The sequence below is a fragment of the Ovis aries genome, chromosome 20 (genome assembly GCF_016772045.2).
Source record: "Ovis aries strain OAR_USU_Benz2616 breed Rambouillet chromosome 20, ARS-UI_Ramb_v3.0, whole genome shotgun sequence".
Classification (NCBI taxonomy): Eukaryota; Metazoa; Chordata; class Mammalia; order Artiodactyla; family Bovidae; genus Ovis; species Ovis aries.
This window is the reverse complement of record NC_056073.1, coordinates 28,230,239-28,254,372: the sequence shown is the minus strand read 5'-3', so window position 1 is coordinate 28,254,372 and position 24,134 is coordinate 28,230,239. Positions and strand designations below refer to the sequence as shown.

Genomic DNA, 24,134 nt, shown 5'->3' with positions numbered 1-24,134 from the left:
ATGAGTCAATTAACACCAAGGCTATTGCACAGTACAGATATGCTATAGCATAAAGAACACTAAATAGAAATAGGAGAACTACTTTTTAGAACCCACTTCAACTGTTAGCTCTAGGTTTATATATTATGTATTATCTATATTACTATATCAAAATATATCAGTAATATCTCAAAGTGAAATTGTTAGTCACTCAGTCATGGCCAACTCTTTGTGACCCATGGACTGTAGCCCATCAAGCTCCTCTTGTTCATGGAATTCTCCAGGCAAGAATACTGGAGTGAGTTGCCATTCCCTTCTCCAGAGGATCTTTCTGACTCAAGAATCCAATCTGGGTCTCCTGCATTTGCAGGCAGTCTGATCCACTAGGGAAGCCCACTTCAGGTTGTGGTGGTTTAGTCACTAAGTCGTGCAGGACTGTTGCAACCCCATGGACTGTAGCCCTCCAGACTTCTCTGTCTGTGATATTCTTCAGGCAAGAATACTGGAGTGGGGTGCCATTTCCTTCTCATATATACAAATATCTACATATATATATATATATGAATACCATAAATATTATATATAATTAGGTATATTAGCTAAAAATAGTATACTTAAGAGTGGATTGGATGAGCTGTTCTTTAAAGTTGATTTATAACACTAATAGTATTGAAACTTAGTCATCTGTTCTCATCACTACCACCATTTTGACCATCATTTCCATGGCTATCACTGGTTTAATAATGAAGATTCTCACCATCAGCTTTACTATAGTCAGTATCATCTTTTTGTCATTAGAATTATGTTACAAATTTCTATCTTCAGCTCTTTCCCCATCAATACTGCCAGTATCATCACCATGAATAAGAGAGTGGAAACTGGTTCTATGCATTTTTTCATTTTTAATGCCTCATTTTTCAGAATCTTCTATTTATTTGTGTTTTTGTGCTATGTTGATAATTGTGGGAAGTATCATAATAGCATGGTGGATATGTTTTATAAAAATGTCTTCATAAATTTGAGAGCATAATAAATATTTACATTTGAAATAAATGATTGCATAGTTTATATAACATAATACATACACAATGTCTAAAACGTTCTTTAAATTATTCCAGAAAAAAAGGGATTATAGATATTTGGGACAATATTGGCAAAATGTTGATGTCAAAGCAGGATGATAGCTACAAGAGGGTTTTTACACCACTGTCTGCATTTTTCTGAATGTTTAAAAATTTTCTACATTAAACATTAAAATAAAAAAGTAAAGTGTGTTCAGCTTTAAATATTTTTTAAATATCAATGTCTTTAGGCACAGCAATCAATCCATAAAGAATGTATCAAGGTAAATTCTGAATATAAATAATGCTTTTATAGAAAAAAATTAAATACAACTAAAAATTCCCAATGATAAATGTTTATTTATTTGTAATTCTCCAGACCAGACTATTGGAGTGGGTAAGCTTTCCCTTCTCCAGGGTATCTTCCCAAACCAAGGATCAAACCCCGGTCTCCCACATTGCAGGTGGATTCTTTACCAGCTGAGGACACTAATTTAATAATACATTACAATATCAAACAACAATGCAAAAACCACAATTATTTTGGCACCAAAGATACAGCAGAGTTTCCCCAATGGCCCAGCAGGTAAGGAAACTGCCTGCAAAGCAGGAAATGCAGGTTTGATCCCTAGGTCGGAAAGACCCCTGGAGGAGGGCATGACAACGCACTCCAGTGTTCTTGCCTGGAAAATCCCATGGACAGAGGAGACTGCTGGGTCCATTGGGGCCTAAAGGGCCAGACGTGACTTGAGCAACTGAACACAAATGATACAGCAAGAAGCAAAGATACTTTGGAGAGACAAGTCTCATTCTCTTTGAGAGAAGTATGAATTTCGGGGACCCCAAAATTAAAGAAAATATTTTAACGTTATTACTAACTGTGAAGAGTCAGATTTAGAAAGAACAAAAGCAATACTACTTCTCCCTCTTCCTTTTTTTTTTGTTTTCCATAGAACCACAGTAATAAATTAGTAGAATATTTAAAAGATGATCATCTTTCTGTATGGATCCATGGGATATGACTGGCCCTCATTCCTTAACTGTCATTGCCCAATTTCCTAGCATTTTATACAAAGTTTTTCCAGGGAATTCCCCAAGATGAGAAAGTATATCCATATCTCTGTCCCAGGAAATGAAAGGTAATTTAAGAATTCCTGAGGCCTTTGAAACTGTACTGTCTATGGTTCTGAAACTGAGAAAGAAACAAAATAAGGAAAGAAAATAGGACCAATGAAAAAAATAGAACTCAAGGTAGGAATTCTCCAAGGAGAATTATCTTATATTGCAAGTATAGAAAGGTAAATTGTTTATTCTTTCAATAATCCTCCCAAACCCCAGGGACACTCTCTCACAGGGTTTGAGTATCTAAAGACCTGTGGATCATGAAAGACAGGCAAAATTTTAGAAAGAAGAGGTTTCAGCAGATGAAGACCTTATACTGTAATTCCAATATAAACTATCACGTCAAATACTTTTCTACTCTATTCATTCAAAGTTTTTTCTACTATTTACTTTTCAGGAATGTCAACCTGAGAAGCCTTCTTAACTGTGGATTTGAACAATCAGGCAGGAGAATAAACCAGGAGACAGGCTGGAGAGTTGCCCATATTTTCCGTTTTCCTGCCTATATTAAATTTACATGCCAAGGATTTAGAGCTGAATTCCTATCTTATGATGGATATTGTGTTTGTGGATTATGAAGACTTTTTTCTAGCTACATTTTTATTGCCATATCTCTAGATATTTTTCAAAGTAAATATATAGTTGATAAATATTCAGGATGCAGTGGGATAAGTATTTAGTACAGAAAGTCTCATTGCTCTTTTCTTTAAATGTTAGGAAAAAATTTTTTACCCCAAGTGAATTTTTGATACAATTTTGTTTTGTAAGTAGAGAACCAAAAGCAGTGCTTGTCATATGTGTATCATAAGCAAGAATGATTAAGTTTAACTATATACAATATATACATGGCTATCAAGGAAAGTTACTCTTAATTCCTTAAAGCCAGCCTTCAATAAACATGCATTAACATTAAATAATTGGGATTTCTAGAAATGTTCCCTATTAAATTCACTTTTTTATTCTAGTCACAGCATATCTTTGTCTTCTTCTTTCATAAGTTTCCCAAATATTGAATGATTCCTTTTAATAGCAAGCACTCTAATGTTAACATCTCCATTCAGAGTTCTTTATAGCTCTTATTATTCCCTCACTGTCCATTTTTCTTAGGTTAAAAACCCTTCAAATGATTTTGTACTAACTCAAGAGATAGTAGTGTGGTGGAGAGCTTAATAACTTACCCTCTGTTAGATCTTAGGATGATAAAAGATAAGTCTTTATCAGAGTAGGTGGTAAGCTGGCAATTTGTTCTGAATCCCTGGAAAAAAGAAAAGATTTTCTCTTGAAAAGATGTATATATACATGTATATATATACATATACATACATTTAAAAAGATACGTCAAATAAAAAACAAAAGTGTTTGAGTAACAGTCCATAAATAGCATACAATGTTAATATTTAATAATCTAGTGGTCCAACTATTGTATAAACTGCACTTCTGAGACTATTTAAAATGTGACTGCTCTTCCTCTAAATTGTCTAGATGGGAAATCCTCAGCTGCAGGACACTGGTTCCCATCAGAGATAGCATTCCATATGTTGTTTTCTCTCTTTCAACTGATGCTGAATCAAACATCAGTCACTGAATTTCTCCTCCTGGGAGTGACAGACATCCAAGAACTGCAGCCTGTTCTCTTTGTGGTTTTCCTTGCAACTTACATTGTCAGCTTGGCTGGAAATGGAGCCATCCTGATGGTTGTCATCTCTTATTCAAGACTCCATTCTCCTATGTATTTTTTCCTGGGAAACCAGCCATGTCTAGATATCTGCTATTCCACAGTGACTCTGCCAAAGATGCTGGAGAACTTCCTCTCTACCCACAAAACAATTTCTTTCTTGGGATGCACAAGCCAGCTTCATTTCTTCCATTTCCTGGGCAGCACTGAGTCCATGTTGCTGGCCGTGATGGGCTTTGACCGCTTTGTGGCTATCTGCAAACCATTTTATTATACTCTTATCATGAGTCATCAATTCTGTATCCAGATGGCTGTCACTATCTGGATCATTGGTTTTTTCCATGCCCTGCTGCACTCAATAATGACCTCTCACTTAAACTTCTGTGGTTCCAACCGTATTCATCAATTCTTCTGTGACGTTAAGCCATTGCTGGAGTTGGCCTGTGGGAACACTGAGCTCAATGAGTGGCTGCTCAATACTGTCACAGGCACTATTGCCACGGGTTCATGCTTTCTAACATGCCTGTCCTATTTCTATATTATTATCTATCTTTTCTTTAAGACCCACTCTTGCAGCATGCTTCATAAAGCACCGTCTACGTGTGCCTCCTACTTCTTGGCAGTTATTCTTTTCCACATCCCTGGTATTTTTGTTTACATTCATCGTGCCTCAAGTAGCTCCATGGACCAGGATCAGATTATTGCCATTATGTACACTGTGGTCACTCCCGTACTAAATCCACTGATCTATACTTTGAGGAACAAGGAAGTAAAAGGGGCCTTGAGGAGGGTGATGTGAAGGAGGCTCTGATTTGAAGATATCTGAAGAACTCTTCAGAGGCATAAACAAATAGGTAAAGAGAAACTGGAGATAGTGAGTTTATACTTCTCAAATTGTTTACTCTTTGTAAAACACAGTGCGTGTGTGCTAAGTTGCTTCAGTTGTGTCTGACTCTTTGCGACCCTTGGACTGTACCTTATTGGGCTCCTTTGTCCATGGGATTCTCCAGGCAAGAATACTGGAGTGGGTAGCCATTTCCCCTCCACGGGGTCTTCTCAACTCCGGGATTGAACTCACGTCTCTTATGTCTCCTGCATTAGCAGGTGGGTTCTTTACCACTAGTCCCACATGAGAAGCCTATGAAACAGAAGGAATAGTATAAAGAAAAGGTACACAAAAAAGCCCAGTAAGTTGTGTTCAACAGTGCATTCCTAGGGAATATAAGGGAAATTTGAACAAATGTACACTATTCATGGAATCTTAAAGTTGAATTTGTTTGGGACATATTGGTTGATACAACTGATCTGTCATGTTTGTGCTCTTCAAAAAAATCAGGTACAGAAATTTGCCTCAGTTACTCATACATTGTATAGCTGGAAAGTGCTTAGGCCAGTTTATTTGTGTGTTTCCTGCAAGTTAACATATTATAATGTGAACAATAAAATTATTATGCCATTATATTTTAAGGATTTGAATTTAGGATCATGAGCACAAATGGAAAAGTAAATATTAACTCACACATGAGTGAAAGGACATTTTTAATCAGTATGTCGTGATTTCTTTTTCTCTCAGCAGGGAGGCAAGTAATTAAAACAAATATTGCTGTTAGTTCTAGTTAACAGAGGTACAGTAACCACTGGTTTATCTAAAGAGTTTTGTGAACTCTACTGCAAAGATGTATTATAAGTCAACTGACAACCTGTCAACGATTCCTGTAAAATATTGTCAAAAGTATAGTCAGTTTGAAAAAAATCTCAGGAATACATTTTTAGCTTTTAGCATGTTATTTTCCCCTCAATTTTAGGTCATTAATATTGAGCTTCTAAACTTTCCCTATCATTTATTTTGTTCTTTGATTTCTATACTTATTTTCAAAGTTTGTAATGTGATATAATATGATGTAATTCCAGTGAAATATAAAAAGTTCATCAAAACTTTGTCTTGCTTTCCTTACCTGTCACCAAACTATACTAAGTGAAAGTTCTTAAATAGTAATTGCTGAAGTATGTTTGGAGGCTAATAGACAAAAATTACTATGTTCCTCACTTTCTAAGTGCCTAGATGTGCCGCTGAATATGAAACCACGGTGGCTGCCAATACTTAGAACTATTTAGAGATACAGAATTCCCCACCATCCAGTGTTTAGGACTCCATATATTCCCTGCCAAAAGCACAAGTTCAGTTCCTTGATGGGGAACTAAGATCCCACAAAACAGGTAACACAGTCAATAAATTAAAAACAGGAATAATAAATAAAATAGAGATACAGACAGATAAGACAAGACTATAAAATGATGTTTTGAGGTCATGCACGGACTGCTCAAATTTTTTACATTCACTTTTGTAAAACCAAGAAATTTGATTCTAACCTTACTCACATGGTTTTTCCATCTTCCAACTCTACCTTCTTTGGTCTCTTGATTCCAATTTTGTTTATAAAAGAATGTGTGTGGGAGAAGGCATCTTACATCCTGCACTATCTCAGACAGAATTTCTATTGAACAGAATTTTTGACATAATCCAAGCTTCATAGAGGCTGTAAACTATAGAGGAGCACATGATTACCTATTGCTTTATGACACGCTGTCACTCTAAACACAGATGGTTAAACACCTATTTAACTAAACTGCATTTTTCGGTGATTCAGAAATTGGGGAAAGTACAACAGAAAAGCAATGACTCTATTTAACGTTTCAGGTCTCAACTGAGATGACTTTATCAACAGATGAATGAAATAATCTATTAAAATTCAATGTATTTGTATGGCAAATGTTCTCAGAATAATAAAAATAAAAAGACACATATAATGTGTTATGACTGTATGGCAGTCTCTTTGAGCTATTCTTATATTAGGAGGCAGGGCAGTGACAAACAGGAATCGTGAGTTTTAAGTAATCTTCCTGATTTTATGTTCAAATCAGTGATAGACTTCTGTTTACTGATATTATTCCGTAGCCCTATTTATAGGAAATTTTCTCAAGAAAAAATTCCTCCAGGTTTTCAGCTAATGAGTAACTCTGGGAACTGATCTCTAAGGCCAAAATGATTTCTTCCTCAAAATCCTTCTGGTCACAAGACAGATAAAGATTGATAATGCTCAGCTTCTAAAGCTCATTATTTTTACCTGGTCTCATCAGTGTATTCCAAGACCCTGGCTTCTTTTCTCTTTCCCATCTACTCACCAATATCATTGGATAGAATGGATAATTCCAAGGTCACTGTTTATAGAGATTGGGGTAGCCAAAGGCAAGTGTTGAAGATGTCATTTGGCAAATGGAGTAATGAGATCAGCTTTCAAAGTGGACGATAGAGAGTTCAAGTTCTGCACTTGGTGGACTGCATAAGGTTGACAGTCTATTTGATTTGTGTATCTCTTTCCAATGCAGTATGTAAACTAAGCCAGCTGAAAGAAAATATCTAAATGGTTAAGACAGCTACTGTATGTAGAACTGTCTAGTTGGAAGTTAAAGAGATAAGCCAGAGTTAGGAAAATAAGTTGAAATTAAAAGTATAACTTGAGAGTTATCTGTTTATAGATATATAAAGCACAGAACTAGAAGACAGAGAAGAGGAGATGCACAAAAGTGGATAACAAGGAGGAAGAGCACTAACCAGCCAAGGAGACAGGAAAGGAGTCAACATGGTGGCTCTCCTGAATGCAGATTTTTTCTTTTTTTTGGGAGTATAATTTCTTTACAATGTTGTGTTAGTTTCTGCTGTACAGCAACATGAATCAGCTACATGTATACACTTATCTTTTCAAAATTTGTTTCAGATGCTGATGGCATGTATGCTGATGGCGTGGACATTAGTAATAGAGGGTAGACACAGTGAGCCTGTTAAGCTGCTGATGAAATTAATAATTAAGAAATTTTTAATGTGATGAATATATTATGAGCTGCGGCAAAATGAAACACAGTTGAAAGGTGGACAAAGTAGATTGCATTTGTAATGGTAATTAGAAAGCTTGGATAGATGTTGGATTGCATATAGATATTCCTTGGATGAAGCAGATACAATACTACTACTAAAGCAGAGAGCAAGAAGTGAAGACGACACACACTGGAGATATTGGAGATATCAGCCTCATTCTCCTAGGGAGAAGTGTGAGGTCTGGGATACCAAAATAAAAGAAAATATTTGAGTGTTAATACCAACAGTAGGAGAGTCCTGGTGGTCCAGTGGTAAGAATCTGCCTGCCAATGCAGGGGACACAGGTTTGATTACTGGTCTGGGAAGATCTTATATGCAGCTGAGCAGCTAATCCCGTGCACCACAACTCTTGATCCCAAGCTCTAGAGCCTGCGAACCACAACTACTAAAGCCCCATCCTCTAGAGTCCATGCTCTGCAACCTGAGACACCACGACAGTGAGGAGCCTGTGCACCACAATTAGGGAGTAGCCTGGGCTCACCACAGCTGGAGAAAGGCCATGCATAGCAGTGAAGACTCACTTCAGCCAAAAATAAACAAATAAAATTTTTTTAAAAAACACCAACAGTGAAATGTCAGACTCAGAAGGAACAAAAGCAATACCGCTTCTCGTCATTCCTCTCTTTTGTATTCCATAGAACCACTGTAATAAATGAGTAGAATACCTAAATGACAATCATCTTTCTGTGCAGATCAATAGCATGTGACCGGCGCTCATTCCTTAACTGTCATTGCCCAATTTCCTTCCATTTTATATAGAATACTCCCAGAACAGTCCCCAAGATGAGAAAGTGTATCCATAGCTCTGTCACAGGAAGTGAAAGATAATTTTAGAGAGTGCAATACTAAGGGAAGCAAGTCAGAGAAGGAGAAATATCACATGACATCCTTTGTATGTGGACTCTCAAAGGAAATGATACACATGAACTTAATTGTGGGACAGAAAAGGACCCACAAACCTAGAAAGTGAACTTAAAGTTACCAGGGGAAGGGATAGTTAAGGACTTTGGTATGGTCATGTACACACTGCTATATTTAAAATGTATAACCAACAAGAACCCATTGTATAGCACATGGAACTCTCTCAGTGTTATGTGCTGGCCAGGATGCAAGGGGAATTTGGAAGGGAAGAAGGGATACATTTCCATGTATGACCTGAGTCTCTTCACTCTTCATGTGAAACTACCACAACATTGTTAATTGGCTATATGCCAATTAAAAATAGAAGGTTTAAAGTCTGGGGAAAAAAAAGAAAATGTAGGCCATTGAGACCTATACTGTCTGTGATTCTTAAATTAAGAAAGAAGTATAGTATGGAAAGAAAATAGGAATGATGGGAAAAACAAAAATAGAACTCAAGATAAGACTTCCCCAAGGAGAATTCTGTCATACTGCAGGTATAGAAAGATCCTCCCAAACCCCAGGGACATTCTCTCTCAGGGTTTGTCTGAAGATCTGTGCAACATAAAAGACAGGCAGAATTTCAGAAAGAAGAGGTTTGGGAAGATGAAGAGCTTATATACTCAGTCTCAATATAAGTTGTCACTTCAAATATATTTTTACTCTTTATTTTTCTTAATGTTTTTCGATTATTTACTCTATAGGAGTGTCCACCTGGTAAGCTTTCTTAGCGGTGAATTTGAACACTCAAACAGGTAGGAGAATGAGCCAGGAGACAAGCTCGAGAGTTGCACTTATTGTCTATCTTCTTGAGGTATTCAAGTTGAATGCCCAGGATTCAAGGCTAGTTTCCTATCTTATGATGGACTCCCCATTGTGTTTGTGGAATATGAAGGCTCTTTACTACCTACATTTTTATTGCCTTTCTCTAATGTTCTCCAGAGTAAATATGTGATTTTTAAATATTCAGGATGCAGTGAAATAAATCATTTGGTACATAAAGTCTGTTTACTATTATCTTTAGATGTTAGGAAATGGTTCTCTTCCCCAAGGATTTTTTTAAACAGTTGTGTGTTGAGGGTAGAGAACCAAAAATGATGTTTGGCATATCATGCCTCTCTTAACCAGGAGTGATAAAGTTTAATAATATACAAAACATACATGGTTATCCAGGAAAGCTACTCTGAACACCTGGAAGCCAGCCTTCAATAAAGGTGAATTAATGGTTAGATATTTACTCAAAATTTTTTCTAGCTATAATGGTGAGAATCCCAGGGGATTGCTAGAAATGTTCCCTACTCAATTCACTTTTGAATTCTAGTCACATCAAATTGTTTTCTTCTCCTTTCAAGGATTTCCCACACTTAAAATGTTTCCTTGTTATAGAAAGCATTCCACGGTTTGCATCTCTATTTCAATTTCCTTAGAGCTCTTACTGTTCTCTCCTTGTTGATTGCTCTTAAGTAAATCAAATGAGTTCTTACTTTGTTAAGAAAAAGCAGCGAAGTGGAGTATCTAAATATTTACCCTCTGTTAGATCTTAGGATGATAAAACACAAGTGTTATTAGAGAAGATGGTAGGCTGGCAACATGCTCTGAATCCCTGGAAGAAAGAAAAATATTGATAAATCTAACTTTTAAAAAGTGTTTGAGTAACGGTCCACAAACACCATGTAACTTTAATATTTAATAATCTAGTGGTCCAAATATCATACAACCTGTGATGCTGGGACTGTTTAAATAGCAATGCTCTCTCTCAAAATATTATTGTCTGGGTGAGAAAATTCTCAGCAGGATAACTCTGGTTCCCATCAGAGATCGCATTCCATATATTATTTTATCTTTTCTTTCAAGTGATGCTGAATCGAACATCAGTCACTGAATTTCTCCTCCTGCCAGTGACAGACATCCAAGTACTGCAGCCTGTTCTCTTTGTGGTTTTCCTTGCAATTTACATTGTCAATCTGGCTGCGAATGGAGCCATCCTGAGAGTTGTCATCTCTGATCCAAGACTCCATTCTCCTATGTATTTTTTCCTGGGAAACCTGTCATGTCTGGATATCTGCTTCTCCACAGCGAGTCTGCCAAAGATGATGGAGAACATCCTCTCTACACACAAAGCAATTTCTTTCTCGGGATGCATAAGCCAGCTTCATTTCTTCCACTTCATGGGCAGCACTGAGTCCATGTTGCTGGCCATGATGGGCTTTGACCGCTTTGTGGCTATCTGCAAACCACTTCATTATACTCTGATCATGAATCCTCAAGTCTGTATCCAGATGGCTCTCACTGTCTGGATCATTGGTTTTTTTCATGCCCTGCTGCACTCAGTAATGACCTCTCGCTTAAACTTCTGTGGTTCCAACCATATTCATCACATCCTCTGTGATGTTAAGCCATTGCTGGAGTTGGCCTGTGGGAACACTGAGCTCAACCAGTGGCTGATCAACACTGTCACAGGCACTATTGCCACAGGTTCATGCTTTCTAACATTCCTGTCCTATTTCTATATTATTATCTATCTTTTCTTCAACACCCATTCTTGCAGCATGCTTCATAAAGCACTGTCTACTTGTGCCTCCCACTTCTTGGTAGTTGTTACTTTCTTCATCCCTGGTGTTTTTGTTTACATTCATCCTGCCTCAAGTAGCTCCATGGACCAGGATCAGATCAGTGCCATTATGTACAGTGTGGTCACTCCTGTGCTAAATCCACTGATCTATACTTTGAGGAACAAGGAAGTAAAGGGGGCCTTGAGGAGGGTGATGTGAAGGAGGCTCTTCCTTGAAGATATCTGAAGAACTTTTCAGAGGCATAAATAAACAGGTAATGAGAAACTGGAGATAGCGAGTTTATACTTCTCAAATAGTTTACTCTTTGTGAAACAGAGTGTGTGTGTGCTAAGTTGCTTCAGTTGTGTCTGACTCTTTGCAATACTTAGACTGTACCTTATTGGGCTCCTTTGTCCATGGGATTCTCCAGGCAAGAATACTGGAGTGGGTAGCCATTTCCTCCTCTAGGGGGTCTCCTGACTCAGGGATTGAACCCACGTCTCTTATGTCTTCTGCATTAGTAAGTGGGTTCTTTACGACTAGTCCCACCTGAGAAGCCTATAAAACAGAAGGAATAGTATAAAGAAAAAATAAATGAAAAAGCTCAGTAAGTTGTGTTCAACAGCACATTTCTAGGGAATATAAGGGAAACTTGAATAAATGTACACTATTCATGGAATCTTAAAGTTGAATTTGTTTGGGACATATTGCTTGATACAACTGATCTGTCATGTTTGTGCTCTTCAAAAAAATCAGGTACAGAAATTTGCCTCAGTTACTCATACATTGTATAGCTGGAAAGTGCTTAGGCCAGTTTATTTGTGTGTTTCCTGCAAGTTAACATATTATAATGTGAACAATAAAATTATTATGCCATTATATTTTAAGGATTTGAATTTAGGATCATGGGCACAAATGGAAAAGTAAATATTAACTCACACATGAGTGAAAGGACATTTTTAATCAGTATGTCGTGATTTCTTTTTCTCTAAGCAGGGAGGCAAGTAATTAAAACAAATATTGCTGTTAGTTCTAGTTAACAGAGGTACAGTAACCAATGGTTTATCTAAAGAGTTTTGACATTGCAGTTTTGACTGCAATGATGTATTATAAGTCAACTGACAACCTGTCAACGATTCCTGTAAAATATTGTCAAAAGTATAGTCAGTTTGAAATAAATCTCAGGAATACATTTCTAGCTGTTAGCATGTTATTTTCCCCTCAATTTTTGGTCATGAATATTGAGTTTCTAAACTTTCCCTATCATTTATTTTGTTCTTTGATTTCTATACTTATTTTCGCAGATTGTAATGTGAATAATATGATGTAATTCCAGTGAAATATAAAGAATCCCTCAAAAATTTGTCTTGTGTCCTTACCTGTCACCAAGCTATGCTAAGTAAAAGTTATTAAATAATAATTGCTGAAGTTGTTTGGAGGCTAATAAACAAGAATTACTATGTTCCTCACTTTCTAAGTTCCTAGATGTGCCACTGAATCTGAAACCATGGTGGGTGCCAATACTTACAACTGTTTAGAGATACAGAATTCCCCAGGGTCCAGTGTTTAGGACTCCATATTTTCCCTCTCGAAGGCACAGGTTCAATTCCTGGTTGGGGAACTAAGATCCCACAAAACAGGTAACACAGTCAATAAATTAAAAACAGGAATAATAAATAAATAAAGTAGAGATACAGACAAATAAGACAAGACTATAAAAGGATATTTTGAGGTCATGCACGGACTGCTCAAATTTTTTACATTCACTTTTGTAAACCCAAGAAATTTGGCTCTAACCTTACTCACATGATTCTTCCATCTTCCAACTTTACCTTCTCCGGTCTCTTGATTCCAATTTTGTTTATAAAAGAATGTGTGTGGGAGAAGGCATCTTACATCCTGCACTATCTCAGACAGAATTTCTATTGAACAGAATTTTTGACATAATCCAAGCTTCATAGAGGCTGTAAACTGTAGAGGAGCACATGGTTACCTATTGCTTTGTGACACACTGTCACCCTAAACACAGATGGTTAAACACGTATTTAATTAAACTGCATTATTCGATAATTCAGAAATTGGGGAAAGTACAACAGAAAAGCACTGACTCTTTTTAATGTTTCAGGTCTCAACTGAGATGACATTATCAACAGATGAATGAAATAATCTGTTAAAATTCAATGTATTTGTATGACAAATGTTCTCAGAATAATAAAAATAAAAAGACACACATAATGTATTATGACTATATGGCTGTCTCTTCGAGCTATTCTCATATAAGGAGAAAGGGCAGTGATGAAACAGAAATTGTGAGTTTTAAGTAATCTTCCTGATTGTATGTCCAAATCAGTGATAGATTTCTGTTTATTGATTTTTATTCCTCAGCCCTATCTATAGGAAATTTTCTCAAGAAAAAATTCCTCCAGGTTTTCAGCTAATGAGTAACTCTGGAAACTAATCTCTAAGGCCAAACCGATTTCTTCCTCAAAATCTTTCTGGTCACAAGACAGATAAAGATTGATAATGCTACATTATTTTTACCTGGTCTCATCAGTGTATTCCAAGGCCCTGGCTTCCTTGATCTTTCCCATCTACTCACCAGTATCACTGGATAGAATGGATAATTCCAAGGTCATTGTTTATAGAGATTAAGGTAGCCAGAAGCAAGTGTTGAAGATGTCATTTGGCAAATGGAGTAATGAGATCAGCTTTCAAAGTGGACGATAGAGAGTTCAAGTTCTGCACTTGGTGGACTGCATAAGGTTGACAGCCTATTTGATTTGTGTATCTCTTTCCAGTGTAGTATGTAAATCAAGCCAGCTGAAAGAAAATATCTAAATGGTTAAGACAGCTACTGTAGAACTGTCTAGTTGGAAGTTAAAGAGATAAGCCAGAGTTAGGAAAATAAGTTGAAATTAAAAGTATAATTTGAGAGTTATCTGTTTATAGATATATAAAGCACAGAACTAGAAGACAGAGAAGAGGAGATGCACAAAAGTGGTTAACAAGGAGGAAGAGCACTAACCAGCCAAGGAGACAGGAAAGGAGTCAACATGGTGGCTCTCCTGAATGCAGATTTTTTCTTTTTTTTTGGGAGTATAATTTCTTTACAATGTTGTGTTAGTTTCTGCTGTACAGCAACATGAATCAGCTATACGTATACACTTATCTTTTCAAAATTTGTTTCAGATGCCAATGGCATGGATGCTGATGGCATGGACATTAGTAGTAGAGGTAGACACAGTGAGCCTGTTAAGCTGCTGATGAAATTAATAATTAAGAAATTATTCATGTGATGGATATATTATGAACTTCAGTAAAAATGAAACACAGTTGAAAGGTGGACAAAGTAGATTGCATTTGTAATGGTAATTAGAAAGCTTGGATAGATGTTGGATTGCATATAGATATTCCTTGGATGAAGCAGATGCAATACTACTACTAAAGCAGAGAGCAAGAAGTGAAGATGACACACACTGGAGATATTGGAGATATCAGCCTCGTTCTCCTAGGGAGAAGTGTGAGGTCTGGGATACCAAAATAAAAGAAAATATTTGAGTGTTAACACCAACAGTAGGAGAGTGCTGGTGGTCCAGTGGTTAAGAATCTGCCTGCCAATGCAGGGGACACAGGTTTAATTACTGGCCCGGGAAGATCTTATATGCTGCTGAGCAGCTAATCCCGTGCACCGCGACTCTTGATCCCAAGCTCTAGAGCCTGTGAACCACAACTACTGAAGGCCCCATCCTCTAGAGTCCATGCTCTACAACCCGAAATGCCACCACAATGAGAAGCCCATGCATCACAATTAGGGAGTGGCCTGGGCTCACCACAGCTGGAGAAAGGCCCTGCAGAGCAGTGAAGACTCAGTGTGGCCAAACATAAACAAATAAAATAAAATAAAAAAACCAACAGTGAAGAGTCAGACTCAGAAGGAACAAAAGCAATACCACTTCTCCTCATTCCTCTTTTTTGCATTCAATAGAACCACAGTGCTAAATGAGTAGAATACCTAAACAATAGTCATCTCTCTGTGCAGATCAATAGGATGTGACCGGTGCTCATTCCTTAACTGTCATTGCCCAATTTCCTTCCATTTTATATAGAATTCTCCCAGAGCAGTCTCCAAGGTGAGATAGTGTATCCATAGCTCTGTCACAGGAAGTGAAAGATAATTTTAGAGAGTGCAATTCTAAGGGAAGTAAGTCAGAAAAGGAGCACTATCATATGACGTCCTTTGTATGTGGACTCTCAAAGGAAATGATACACATGAACTTACATGTGAGACAGAAAAAGACTCACAGACTTAGAAAATGAACTTATGGGTGCCAGGGGAAGGGATAGTTAGGGACTTTGGTATGGTCGTGTACACACTGCTATATTTAAAATGTATAACCAAAAAGAACCCATTGTATAGCACATGGAACTCTCTCAGTGTTATGTGCTGGCCAGGATGCGAGGGGAATTTGGAAGGGAAGAAGGGATACATTTCCATGTATGACCTGAGTCTCTTCACTCTTCATGTGAAACTACCACAACATTGTTAATTAGCTATATGCCAATTAAAAATAGAAAGTTTAAAGTTTGGGGGAAAATAAGAAAATATAGGCCATTGAGACCTATACAGTCTGTGATTCTTAAACTAATAAAGAAGTACAGTATGGAAAGAAAATAGGAATGATGGGAAAAACAAAAATAGAACTCAAGATAGGACTTCCCCAAGGAGAATTCTGTCATACTGCAGGTATAGAAAGATCCTCCCAAACCCCAGGGACATTCTCTCTCAGGGTTTGTCTGAAGATCTGTGCAACATAAAAGACAGGCAGAATTTCAGAAAGAAGAAGTTTTGGAAGATGAAGAGCATATATACTTGGTCCCAATATAAGTTGTCACTTCAAATATATTTTTACTCTTTATTTTTCTTAATGTTTTTCTGTTATTTACTTTACAGGACTGTCAACCTGGTAAGCTTTCTTAGAGGTGAATTTGAACACTCAAACAGGAAGGAGAATGAGCCAGGAGAAAAGCTGGGGTGTTGCACATATTGTCTATCTTCTTGTGAATATTCAAGTTGATTGCCCAGGATTCAAGGCTAGTTTCCTATTTTATGATGGACTCCCCATTGAGTTTGTAGATTATGAAGGCTCTTTACTATGTACATTTTTATTGCCTTTCTCTAATGTTCTCCAGAGTAAATATGTGATTTTTAAATATTCAGGATGCAGTGAAATAAATCATTTGGTACTATAAAGCTTGATTACTATTGTCTTTAGATGTTAGGAAACAGTTCTCTTCCCCCAGGATTTTTTAAACAGTTTTGTTTTGAGGGTAGAGAACCAAAAATGATGTTTGGCATATCATGCCTCTCTTAACCAGGAGTGATAAAGTTTAATAATATACAAAACATACATGGTTATCCAGGAAAGCTACTCTGAATACCTGGAAGCTAGCCTTCAATAAAGGTGAAATAATGGTTAGATATTTACTCAAAATTTATTCTAGCTTTAAGGATGAGAATCCCAGGGGATTGCTAGAAATGTTCCCTACTCAATTCACTTTTGAATTCTAGTCACATCAAATCGTTTTCTTCTCCTTTCAAGGATTTCCCACACTTAAAATGTTTCCTTGTTATAGAAAGCATTCCACGGTTTGCATCTCTATTTCAATTTCCTTAGAGCTCTTACTGTTCTCTCCTTGTTGATTGCTCTTAAGTAAATCAAATGAGTTCTTACTTTGTTAAGAAAAAGCAGCGAAGTGGAGTATTTAAAAATTTACCCTCTGTTAGATCTTAGGATGATAAAACACAAGTGTTATTAGAGAAGATGGTAGGCTGGCAACATGCCCTGAATCCCTGGAAGAAAGAAAAATATTGATAAATCTAGTTTTTAAAAAGTGTTTGAGTAACGGTCCACAAACACCATGTAACCTTAATATTTAATAACCTAGTGGTGTAAAACTCTCACTCTTTGCAGATGACATGATCCTCTACATAGAAAACCCTAAAGACTCCACCAGAAAATTACTAGAGCTAATCAATGAATATAGTAAAGTTGCAGGATATACAATCAACACACAGAAATCACTTGCATTCCTATACACAAATAATGAGAAAGTAGAAAAAGAAATTAAGGAAACAATTCCATTCACCATTGCAATGAAAAGAATAAAATACATATGAATATATCTACCTAAAGAAACTAAAGACCTATATATAGAAAACTATAAAACACTGATGAAAGTAATCAAAGAGGACACTAATAGATGGAGAAATATACCATGTTCATGGATTGGAAGAATCAATATAGTGAAAATGAGTATACTACCAAAAGCAATCTACAGATTCAATGCAATCCTTATCAAGCTACCAGCCACATTTTTCACAGAACTAGAACAAATAATTTCAAGATTTGTATGGAAATACAAAAAACTCCAATAGCCTAAGCAATCTTGAGAAAGAAGAATGGAACTGGAGGAATCAACTTGCCTGACTTCAGACTCTACTACAAAGCCACAGTCATCAAGACAGTATGGTGCTGGCACAAAGACAGAAATATAGATCAATGGAACAAAACAGAAAGCCCAGAGATAAATCCACGCACCTATGGACACCTTATCTTCGACAAAGGAGGCAAGAATATACAATGGAGTAAAGACAATCTCTTTAACAAGTGGTGCTGGGAAAACTGGTCAACCACTTGTAAAAGAATGAAACTAGATCACTTTCTAACACCGCACACAAAAAATAAACTCAAAATGGATTAAAGATCTAAACGTAAGACCAGAAACAATAACACTCCTACAGGAGAACATAGGCAAAACACTCTCCGACATAAATCACAGCAGGATCCTCTATGATCCACCTCCCAGAATACTGGAAATAAAAGCAAAAATAAACAAATGGGATCTAATTAAAATTAAAAGCTTCTGCACAACAAAGGAAACTATAAGCAAGGTGAAAAGACAGCCTTCTGAATGGGAGAAAACAATAGCAAATGAAGCAACTGACAAACAACTAGTCTCAAAAATATACAAGCAACTTATGCAGCTCAACTCCAGAAAAATAAATGACCTAATCAAAAAATGGGGTCAAAGAACTAAATAGACATTTCTCCAAAGAAGACATATGGATGGCTAACAAACACATGAAAAGATGCTCAACGTCACTCATGATCAGAGAAATGCAAATCAAGACCACAATGAGGTACCATTACACACCAATCAGAATGGCTGCGATCCAAAAGTCTACAAGCAATAAATGCTGGAGAGGGTGTGGAGGAAAGGGAACCATCTTTCACTGTTGGTGGGAATGAAAACTAGTACAACCACTATGGAGAACAGTGTGGAGATTCCTTAAAAAATTGCAAATAAAACTGTCTTATGACCCAGCAATCCCACTGCTGGGAAACCAGAATTGAAAGAGACACATGTACCCTGATGTTCATTCCAGCACTGTTTATAATAGCCAGGACATAGAAGCAACCTAGATGTCCATCAGCAGATGAATGGATAAGAAAGCAGTGGTACATATACACAATGGAATATTACTCAGCCATTAAAAAGAATACATTTAAATCAGTTCTGAGATGGATGAAACTGGAGCCGATTATACAGAGTGAAGTAACCCAGAAAGAAAAACACCAATACAGTATACTAACATATATGGAATTTAGAAAGATGGTAATGATGACCCTGTAAGCGAGACAGCAAAAGAGACACAGGTGTATAGAACGGACTTTTGGACTCTGAGGGAGAGGGAGGGGGTGGGATGATTTGGGAGAATGGCATTGAAACATATATACCATCATGTAAGAAACAAATTGCCAGTCTATGTTCAATACAGGATACAGATGCTTGGGGCTGGTGCACGGGGATGATCCAGAGAGATGAAATGGGGTGGGAGGTGGGAGGGGGGTTCATGTTTGGGAACTCATGTACACCCGTGGCAGATTCATGTCGATGTATGGCAAAACCAAAACAGTATTGTAAAGTAAAATAAAGTAAATATAAAAATTTTTTAAAGAAAAAATAATAATATTTAATAATCTAGAGTCCAAATATTGTACAACCTGTGATGCTGGGACTATTTAAATAGCAATGCTCTCTCAAAATATTATTGTCTGGGTGAGAAAATTCTCAGCAGGAGGACTCCGGTTCCCATCAGAGATTGCATTCCATATGTTATTTTGTCTTTTCTTTCAGGTGATGCTGAATCGAACATCAGTCACTGAATTTCTCCTCCTGGGAGTGACAGACATCCAAGTATTGCAGCCTGTTCTCTTTGTGGTTTTCCTTGCAATTTACATTGTCAATCTGGCTGCGAATGGAGCCATCCTGAGGGTTGTCATCTCTGATCCAAGACTCCATTCTCCTATGTATTTTTTCCTGGGAAACCTGTCATGTCTGGATATCTGCTTCTCCACAGCGAGTCTGCCGAAGATGATGGAGAACATCCTCTCTACACACAAAGCAATTTCTTTCTTGGGATGCATAAGCCAGCTTCATTTCTTCCACTTCATGGGCAGCACTGAGTCCATGTTGCTGGCCGTGATGGGCTTTGACCGCTTTGTGGCTATCTGCAAACCACTTCATTATACTCTGATCATGAATCCTCAAGTCTGTATCCAGGTGGCTCTCACTGTCTGGATCATTGGTTTTTTCCATGCCCTGCTACACTCAGTAATGATCTCTCGCTTAAAATTCTGTGGTTCCAACCGTATCCATCACTTCATCTGTGATATGAAGCCATTGCTGGAGTTGGCCTGTGGGAACACTGAGCTCAACCAGTGGCTGGTCAATACTGTCACAGGCACCATTGCCACGGGTTCATGCTTTCTAACATTCCTGTCCTATTTCTATATTATTATCTATCTTTTCTTCAAGACCCATTCTTGTAGCACACTACATAAAGCAGTCTCTACATGTGCCTCCCACTTCTTGGTAGTTGTTCTTTTCCACGTCCCTGGTGTTTTTGTTTACATTCATCCTGCCTCAAGTAGCTCCATGGACCAGGATCAGATCAGTGCCATTATGTACAATGTGGTCACTCCTGTGCTAAATCCACTGATCTATACTTTGAGGAACAAGGAAGTAAAGAGGGCCTTGAGGGTGATTTCAAGGAGTCAACGACTTGAAGAAGTCTAGAGAACTCTTCTCAGGCATAAATCAACAGGCAATGAGGAACTGGAGACATGGAATTATACTGCTTGTCAGAGTGTTTACTATCTGTGAAAAAAGGAACTGTATTAAAGAATAATAAATGGAAAAGTCCAGTAAGTCATGTTAAACAATGCATTCCTACATAATATAAGGAAAACTTGAATAAATGGGACACTGTCCATTGAATTTTATTGTTCAATTTGTTTTGGAGATATCAGTTGATAAAAATGATTTGTCATCTATTTTTTGTGTTCTTGAATAAAATCAGATACAGAAATTTGCCTCAAGTACTCACACCTTGTATAGTTGGATAGTACTTAGGTATGTTTACCTATGTGTTCCCTGCAAGTTAACATATCATAATGTGAATAATATAATTATACTCTTTCAGGGACTTCTCTGGTGGCCCAGTGGTTAAGACTCCAAGCTTCTAGCACATAAGATACAGGTTCAGTCCCTAGTCAGGAAACTAAGATCCCACATGTTGCATGGCACAGCCAAAAGACAAATAAATTTTTTAAATTATTACACTTTAAATTAAATTGTTTTCTTAAACTGCTACACTTTAAGGATTTTAAGTTAGGGCCATGGACTCCACAAGAAAGTCAATGTAAACTCACAGATGAGTTAAAGGACATTTTTAAGCAATATGTCATGATTTCTTTTTCTCTAAGCAGAGAGGCAAGTAATTAAAATAAATAGTAGTCTGAGTTCTAATTAATACAGATAGTGTAACTAATGGTTTAGCTAAAGAGTTTTATGAACTCTGACCCCAAAGATATTTAATAATTCAATTGAAGTAATTCAAAGATTACTGTAAAATATTGTTCAAAGTGGAATCCGCTTGAAAAAAATCCAGGAATATCTTTCTAGTTCATTATTAAGTTATTTTCCCATCAATTCCTGGTCATGGAAAATTGAGTTTCAAAATTCTTCCTTTTTATTTAGTTTTTTTTATCTCTAAACTTATTTTCGCAGACTGTAACATGATATATTATGATGTAATACCAATGAAATATGCTGATGCTGCTGATGCTAAGTCACTTCAGTCGTGTCTGACTCTGTGCAACCCCATAGACGGTGACCCACCAGGATCCCCCATCCCTGGGATTCTCCAGGCAAGAACGCTGGAGTGGGTTGCCATTTCCTTCTCCAATGCACGAAAGGGAAAAGGGAAAATGAAGCCACTCAGTCGGGTTCAACTCTTAGTGACCCCAAGGACTGCAGCCTACCAGGCTCCTCCATCCATGGGATTTTCCAGGCAGGAGTACTGGAGTGGGTTGCCATTGCCTCCTCTGATTAAATATGAAGAATTCATAAACATTTTTTGTCTTGTTTTTCTCATCTGTCACCAAACTTACACCAAGTGAAAACTATTAAATAGTAATTGCAGAAGTATTTTTGGAGCTAATTGACAAGAATTACTATGTTCCTCCTTTGTAAATTCCTAGCAATGCCACTGGACCTAAACCATGGTGGGGCAGCGCCTAAAACTACTGAGAGATGCAGAATGATGCAGCAGTTCAGCGGTGAGGAGCCTGCACTTTGCCTCTCGAGGGTCCAGGCTCAGTCACTGGTTGGGAAACTAAGATCCCACAAGCCAGGCAGCACAGGAAATAAGTAAATACTGTAAATAGAGTACAGACAAATAAGACTGTAAAAGAATATTTTGAGCTGATAGACAGACTATTCAAATTGTTTACATTCATTTTTGTAAATCCAAAGGATTTGGTTCTGATCTTACTCACATGTTTCTTCTATCTTCCAACTCTACCTTCTTTGGCCTCTTAATTTCAGTTTTATTAATAAAAGAATAAAAGCAATAAAAATGAAAGGACATATGTAACAGTTTACACCTGTATGTCAGTCTCTTCCAACTATTCTTACTTAAGGAGACAGGGCAGTAATTAGGCAGAAATTGTGAAGTTTTAAGGAATCTTTCTAACCTTATTTCCAAATCAATATTCAGCTTCTGCTTAATTGTTGATTTTATTCCTCAACCCTATCTATAGGAAATTTTCTCAAGAAAAATTTTCTCCAGGTTTTTCTCTAATGAGTAACTGTGGGAACAACTGAGATCTAGTTTCTTAGCAAGCTTAATAACTTTTATCTTTTTTAAATTGAATTATGGTTTATTTACAATATTATCCTACTATCAAGTGTACAGCATAGTCATTCATTATTTTTACAGATCATGCTCCATTAAAAGTTATTACAGGATAATGGCTATAATTCTTTCTGCTACACAGTGTATCCTTGTTGCTTATCTCTCTTCTTTTTTAATGGATAAGCAATAAAGATACATTATGTAGCTAAAGAATTATATTATTATATGCCTTTCCTTTTTCTTTTTATTTATTTCTATTTATTTATCATTTTTTTAAGGCTTCCTTCATAGCTCAGTTGGTAAAGAATGCGCCTGCAATACAGGAGACCCTGGTTTTACCCTTTGGTTGGGAAGATCTGCTGGAGAAGGGAAAGGCTACCCACTCCAGTATTCTGGCCTGGAGAATTCCATGGACTATATAGTCCATGGGGTTGCAAAGAGTCGGACACGACTGACCAACTTTCACTTTTTTTTTTTAAGTTTTATTTTTGTTGGAGTATAGCCGACTAACAATGTTATGTAGGTTTCAGGTAGACAGCAAAGGGACTCAGCCATACATATATCTGTATTCATTCTTCCCCAAACTCTCCTCCCATTCAGGCTACCACGTAACACTGAGCAGCGATCCATGTGGTAGAGATCAGTCTCTCTCTCTGTCTGGCCCAGTTATATTTCTTTGCAGTTTGCTGACATGGACAACCTGCTTTTGACTGCCATGGCTATCAACTGCTACACTTCCATCTGCCATCCTCTGCACTAACACTCCTAATGACTCTTTGCAGATGTGGACTGCTGGTGGATGGATCATGGAGAGAGGCCCACTCTGACTCTTTGACCCATACCTTGATGCTAACTTATCATTCTATACTAATCTAGAGATGCTTCACTTTCTGTGTGATTTTAAACCTCTCTTAAGGGTTTCCTGCTCTGATGCCCACCTCAGTGAAGACCTAATGATGGTTCTGACAGGACTCTGAGGAATTGGCCTTCTCCTCTGCATCATAAGCTCTTATGCCCATATTTCCCTTGCTGTAGCTCAGCTCCCATCAGCACAGGGAAAAAAGAAAGCCCCCACCTCTCCACTGTCATCCTCTTCTACAGCTCGGTCTTTGCCACCTACCTGAAGTCCCCATGCCACTGGGGAGTGGAAGAAATGAAGCTGGCTTATGCATCTGAAGAAACTTTGTGAGTAGACAGGGAGTCTTCCGGCAATTTTGACATCCCTTTCAACATGTAGAGATTGTCAAGGAAGGACAGAAATACGAACATGTAAAATCAGAACAATAACTTAAACAATGAGTACACAATAATTATTTATTTATATTATATTCATGGCATACTATAACAAGCAATTATTGTGATGAATATATAATGAACTGCAATGCAACAAAAATGAACTGTAATAGATGGACAAAGTACATGGCATTTACAACAATAATTAGAATGCTTGGATCCATGTCAGATTGCATATAGGTATTCCTTGGATGAAGCAGAAAGAATATTGTTACCTAAAGGGTACAGCAATAAGTGAGCATACCCATTGGGGAGACCAGCCTCAGTCTCCTAGAGATAAATGTGAGCTTTGGGGATCCCCGAATTAAAGAAAATTTTTAAATGTTACTACCAGCGGCAAATAGTGAGATTTAGA

General features: G+C 37.3%; 3 protein-coding genes and 1 pseudogene across 3 annotated transcripts; all 4 read left to right on the top strand.

Annotated features, from left to right (window-relative positions):
- Positions 1-3,697: 3,697 nt before the first annotated feature.
- Positions 3,698-4,636, top strand: LOC101119122 (olfactory receptor 12D2-like). The gene has a single exon (XM_012107972.3). The coding sequence runs from the start codon at positions 3,698-3,700 to the stop codon at positions 4,634-4,636; it is 939 nt and encodes a 312-aa protein (XP_011963362.3).
- Positions 4,637-10,459: 5,823 nt separating this feature from the next.
- On the top strand, positions 10,460-11,442 carry LOC101120151 (olfactory receptor 12D1-like). The gene has a single exon (XM_012107971.4). It carries the CDS (start codon positions 10,528-10,530, stop codon positions 11,440-11,442), a length of 915 nt encoding a protein of 304 aa, XP_011963361.3. The 5' UTR covers positions 10,460-10,527.
- A 7,956-nt stretch (positions 11,443-19,398) lies between these two features.
- On the top strand, positions 19,399-22,439 carry LOC101119626 (olfactory receptor 12D2-like). Its single transcript, XM_027958565.2, has 2 exons — positions 19,399-20,328; positions 22,392-22,439. Exons 1-2 carry the CDS (start codon positions 19,399-19,401, stop codon positions 22,437-22,439), a joined length of 978 nt encoding a protein of 325 aa, XP_027814366.2.
- Positions 22,440-22,998: 559 nt separating this feature from the next.
- LOC114109560 (olfactory receptor 1F1-like) lies at positions 22,999-23,675 on the top strand (annotated as a pseudogene).
- The last annotated feature ends 459 nt before the right edge of the window (positions 23,676-24,134 follow it).